At 44.9% G+C, this 6,000-nt stretch overlaps 1 protein-coding gene across 6 annotated transcripts in view; it reads left to right on the top strand.

Annotated features, from left to right (window-relative positions):
* Srgap2 (SLIT-ROBO Rho GTPase activating protein 2) overlaps positions 1–6,000 on the top strand; it is a 300,084-nt gene that overhangs the window by 213,583 nt on the left and 80,501 nt on the right. For all 6 annotated transcript variants that reach the window (XM_008823296.3, XM_008823295.3, XM_017795653.2 and 3 more), the window contains exon 5: positions 4,976–5,038. In XM_008823296.3, coding sequence (XP_008821518.1) covers positions 4,976–5,038 — 63 coding nt within the window. The remainder of the gene's footprint in view (positions 1–4,975; positions 5,039–6,000) is intronic.

Below are 6,000 nucleotides of genomic sequence, written 5' to 3'. Positions count from 1 at the left end.
CCCCAGAAAGAGGCTGTCAGCCCCAGAAAGAGGCTAGCGGGTGTTGCAGGATCAGGGAAGTAAAGGGAGGTGAGGGCGGGGCCAGGTCCAGAAGCAGTGCTCCTAGGGCCCAGGGAAGGCACTAAGTTGGTCTGGGTGAAAAAGATCAGGAAGCAGTATTGGTTTCCCAGGTGTCTGGGGCCCCAAGACTAGGAATGGCGCAGGGCCCAAACTAAGGGTAGAGAACAGCGCGGGAGATGGAAGGGTGAATGTTGCTTGGGGAGTCAAAGTGCAGAGGGCTGCCCTATAGACTTACCTCAAGAGGTTTGAGGATGGGAGTGCAGGCTAGGAGAGTTAGCCAGTGGTGCAGGTCCCGGGAAGCAGAGAGAGGTGAGGCCGGGTCCAGGTCCAGAAGCGGTGCTCCTGGGTCCCAAGAAAGGGACTAAGTTGTTCTGGGTGAAAAGGATCAGGCAGCCGATTTGGTTCCCCAGGTGTCTGGGGCCCCAAGACTAGGAATGGCGCAGGGCCCAAACTAGGGGTAGAGAACAGCGGGGGAGATGGAAGGGTGAATGTGGCTTGGGTTGTCAAAGCGCGGAGGCCTGCACTATAGACTTACCCCAAGAGGTCTGAGGATGGGAGTCGCCACTGTGCCTTTTAAAAAAAAATATTTATTATTTTTATGTTATGTGTGAGTGTATTGCCTGCATGTACGTGAGTTCATCTGTGACGTGCAATGCCACAGAGGTCAGAGAGGGCTTCGGATTCCCCTAGGTCAACGACCGTTCGTAGCCAGCATGTGGGTGCTGGGAATAGATAGAACCTGGGTCCTCTGCAAGAGCAGTCAGTGCTCTTAACCACTGAGCCATCTCTCCAGCCCCACCATACCTTTTTTGCCAGTGTGGAATGTGTCTTCTTGAACTGTAAACTAAAATAAACTCTGCCTTTCTTAAATTGCTTCTTGTCGGGTATTTTGTCACTGGAAAAAGCAAAGTAACTTATGTAGCAAGTGATAGAAAACTGAGACTAGAAGCAGCTTTTGTGATTGCTAATTTAGGGTTCCTTTCATCCCTTTTCCTTAAATTACCAAGTAGAAACACATAGCAATTTATTCCATAATGAATATCCTAATACGAAAGAGTGGGCAAAGAACACTTTAATAGTAAAGTAGCAAAACAGAGTTTTTTTAAGTGTTCAAGCTTTGGCTGGCAAGATGACTTAGTGGGTAAAGGCCTTGCGGCTAAACCTGGCAACTTGAATTTGATCCCCAGAGCCTATATGATAGAGACAACAGACTCATGCAAATTGTTCCAGAAGATTGCGAATTACAAAAATAAGAGCTCACATCATATTTTTAAATTAGGAAAAAGAAAATGAACATTTTTATAGGCCTATGGCAGTATTTTTTTAAATGTATTCCGTTTTCATACAATATAATTTGTTATTTAGATCCCCGCTCTTACCTTCACCTCCCATTGCCCCTCCCCGACCTAAGTTAATGTACTCTTGGGGGATGTGTGTGTGTGTGTGTGTGTGTGTGTGTGTGTGTGTGTATCCACGTCCACCCTTATCCTCACCTCTCATTGCCCCCCTGACCCAAGTTAATGTACTCGCACGTGTGTGTGTGTGTGTGTGTGTGTGTGTGTGTATCCACGTCCACCCTTATCCTCACCTCTCATTGCCCCCCTGACCCAAGTTAATGTACACGCACGTGTGTGTGTGTGTGTGTGTGTGTGTGTGTGTATCCACGTCCACCCTTATCCTCACCTCTCATTGCCCCCCTGACCCAAGTTAATGTACACGCACGTGTGTGTGTGTGTGTGTGTGTGTGTGTGTGTATCCACGTCCACCCTTATCCTCACCTCTCATTGCCCCCCTGACCCAAGTTAATGTACACGCACGTGTGTGTGTGTGTGTGTGTGTGTGTGTGTGTATCCACGTCCACCCTTATCCTCACCTCTCATTGCCCCCCTGACCCAAGTTAATGTACACGCACGTGTGTGTGTGTGTGTGTGTGTGTGTGTGTGTATCCACGTCCACCCTTATCCTCACCTCTCATTGCCCCCCTGACCCAAGTTAATGTACACGCACGTGTGTGTGTGTGTGTGTGTGTGTGTGTGTGTATCCACGTCCACCCTTATCCTCACCTCTCATTGCCCCCCTGACCCAAGTTAATGTACACGCACGTGTGTGTGTGTGTGTGTGTGTGTGTGTGTGTATCCACGTCCACCCTTATCCTCACCTCTCATTGCCCCCCTGACCCAAGTTAATGTACACGCACGTGTGTGTGTGTGTGTGTGTGTGTGTGTGTGTATCCACGTCCACCCTTATCCTCACCTCTCATTGCCCCCCTGACCCAAGTTAATGTACACGCACGTGTGTGTGTGTGTGTGTGTGTGTGTGTGTGTATCCACGTCCACCCTTATCCTCACCTCTCATTGCCCCCCTGACCCAAGTTAATGTACACGCACGTGTGTGTGTGTGTGTGTGTGTGTGTGTGTGTATCCACGTCCACCCTTATCCTCACCTCTCATTGCCCCCCTGACCCAAGTTAATGTACACGCACGTGTGTGTGTGTGTGTGTGTGTGTGTGTGTGTATCCACGTCCACCCTTATCCTCACCTCTCATTGCCCCCCTGACCCAAGTTAATGTACACGCACGTGTGTGTGTGTGTGTGTGTGTGTGTGTGTGTATCCACGTCCACCCTTATCCTCACCTCTCATTGCCCCCCTGACCCAAGTTAATGTACACGCACGTGTGTGTGTGTGTGTGTGTGTGTGTGTGTGTATCCACGTCCACCCTTATCCTCACCTCTCATTGCCCCCCTGACCCAAGTTAATGTACACGCACGTGTGTGTGTGTGTGTGTGTGTGTGTGTGTGTATCCACGTCCACCCTTATCCTCACCTCTCATTGCCCCCCTGACCCAAGTTAATGTACACGCACGTGTGTGTGTGTGTGTGTGTGTGTGTGTGTGTATCCACGTCCACCCTTATCCTCACCTCTCATTGCCCCCCTGACCCAAGTTAATGTACACGCACGTGTGTGTGTGTGTGTGTGTGTGTGTTTAAAATAAGGTCTATAGAGTCTAATTTGTGTCTTCAGATGTCCTTCAGTGTAGGTCCATTTACTAGGACCTGGTTAACCTACCAAGAGTCCCATGCTTGAAAGAGATGTCCTCTGTTCCTCCCAATTGCCAGTGATTGTTGTAGGCAGGGTTGGAGCTTCTTACCCACTTCCTCATATCTATCCTGGGATTTTTTTTCTGGTTTGAGCTTACTTGGGACTTCTGCATGCTGTCACCATTGCTGTGAGTTCATATGAGTAACTGGCTAGCTCTCTGGAAAACTGTTTCCTTATGGTCATCTGCCACCTCTGGCTCTTAAAATCTTTCCACCCCTTCTTCCACAATGATCCCTGAGCCTTGGGAGACAGAAGTTTGATATACATGTCCTATTCAGGGATAAGCACTCTGCAGCCTCATGTTCTAGGCAGCATTTTTAATTGGCCAATTTTTCTCAATGGTAATCTAATGCTATAAATGAGTATTCTTTAACACAGTCATGTTACTCTAGAAAATAGCTTAAGGTATATACATAGAATATGTATAAAACAATTTACTACAACTTTTTTTTATCCCAAAGCCTTAGAAGCAAAGTAAATAAATGCCCAAAATTAGGAATCATGTCAGTATAAAGTATTATAAAATTATAGAGGAATAATACATGGGGAATGTTCACAACATACACATTTAAGTGGATACATTTCCAGATAGTGTTTATAATATAATCATAACTTTGTAAAAAATGAAAATCAAAGCGGGAAACTAGAACATATATGTAACACCTGGACAGTGTGACACATGCTTGTAATTCCAACACTTGGGAGCCAGAGGCAGAATTATTGAGAGTTCAAGGACAGCCTGAGCTATATAACACTGTTTTTAAAAGAAAGAAAAAAGAAATACATGTAACAATAGCTAGATTTTCTTTGTGGTAGGAATTAAAGTAACTCTGAGATTTTCTGCAGTGTTTATTAGTATGACCACATTTCGGAGTGAGAGGAGACTTCCTGGGAGCTGAGCTATGCTGGTGTCCTTTAGGAACTAGGAATGCAGCTCAGTAGTACAGTGCTTGCCTAGCACTCACAAGCCCTGATGTTAAGTTTCCAATATTGTCAAAAGTAAATATAGAAGTGTGCTAGGGTTTTGTTGGTGTCTGAACTTTTGGTTTTGAAGGACAATAACCCAGTGATACCAATCAGTTTTATCCTCTGTCCTTTTGGGCTTGGCTTGGAACATTAGGTATACAACATTTCTTTTCTGCTTCCTCATGCTTCTGTTTCTACCTTTCTTTGTGGTTAGATACCAACCCAGGGTAGCAGCAGCAAGGGATCTAAGAGATGCTGCCACTCAGGATTGACCAGTTAGAAATTCCTCCCAGCATATATTATCATTTAGGTAACATTGGCTAATGTTACAAGCAGGCATTATTAAGGAACCACTGCCTTGGGAGTCTGGGATAGAAATGAAGCTAGTAAGAAGTATAATTCCTTCCTGCTTGGAGTTTTCTGTTCCATCAGGGTTTTTAAAGTCCTTGAATGTTTATATACTTTTTCTTGTCTCATCCTATTTTACATCTTTCCTTTGTCATCTTCTGGAATGTTTGCCTACAGATATCTGAAAAAGCATGTTGCATCTAACAATTGTTAGGTAGGATATGGCTCTTAGGCCTGCCTTTGGGACCAATTAAATATCAAAGGCTTTAATCCATTTTCCTTCCACATGATTGCCTGTACTTGGCTATAGAAAGGGCACATTTCATTTCATTTCATTAAAACTCTTTGAGTAATCTGACCATAATTGGGACTGATCCAAGTGGTTATCTGATTTACAAGGTTAAATAATGGGTCTTAATTGAGTCTGTGTCATTTACAGAGCCTGTTGTTCCCTCCTATCACCCCTGTTTTTCAATTAACCTTCATTCTTCTTTCTTTACAGAGTAAAGAAGTTGGTCAGCAGCTCCAAGATGATTTGATGAAGGTCCTGAATGAGCTCTATTCGGTAAATCAGATGGGTTGCCTGGCTCTGGTAGTAGAAGGAAGCAGCATGTGGCAGCTTGCAGCTATAGTCATGTCAACAACAGAACATAGCTAAGGCCACAGACAGTGCATTTTCCCCTTTGGGGTGACCCCATCGATCTTTTTTTTCACACTTAAGTTTTTCAAAGCTGAATTTGAAAAAAGTATTTTCTCTGTTGTGTAATTTTTACCCTGGTTTCATTTAGGGCATCACTGAAAGAGACCAGCCAAGATCTTGAGTCACCAACACAGCTGTCTCCATTATCAGAAAATCAAGGGCCCCAAACTTAATGGCAAGGAACACAACCTACATTGCACTATTGTCTATTGGAAAGGATTTGTGGTCTAAGTTTTGTACCAGACTTTAGATGAATCTTGATTTGAGATTACAGCAGATGCTGTAGGGGGGAGCACAGAGTCCTGAAATCTCCAATATGAAGGACCAGCCAGTTTTGGCAGAGAATGTTGCAACACTTAGCAAGAGGTAGGCTTGGAGAAAAGAACACAGTCTGTTCTGAGATCTCTGAGGCTGCAGGCACATACATAGCTCCTATGGCTGGTGTGTGCTTCCTGCCCCAGGTACTGGTGATTGTTTTCTCCCAGCCATGTTTTGTTAATGACAATGAAAACACGTACATCAAGGAAGTTCCTGCTGTCATAAGAGGAATGCTTCATTTATACAGTTTGTAGCTTTTATAGACCCTATCCCCAGCTCGGCTGTGTCAGTACTATGTGTCGTTTTACAGAGTTCCAGAGTTACCCTAGCCTATTTGGAGGTAAAAATGATTTTCTGTGTTTACTTATCCTTCCCTTCCTTCTTCCCTCTCTTCCCCCCATTTCCTTTCCCTCCCATTGTCCTGTCTTCCTTCACAGGACAAACAGGCAGTGGTAACATGCATCACAAGCATTTGAGATCAGAGAATTCCAAGCTCTTGATCCAAAAGC

Source organism: Nannospalax galili, unplaced genomic scaffold (assembly GCF_000622305.1).
Source record: "Nannospalax galili isolate Female #2095 unplaced genomic scaffold, S.galili_v1.0 scaffold309, whole genome shotgun sequence".
Taxonomy (NCBI): domain Eukaryota; kingdom Metazoa; phylum Chordata; class Mammalia; order Rodentia; family Spalacidae; genus Nannospalax; species Nannospalax galili.
This window is presented reverse-complemented; position numbering and strand designations above follow the sequence as displayed.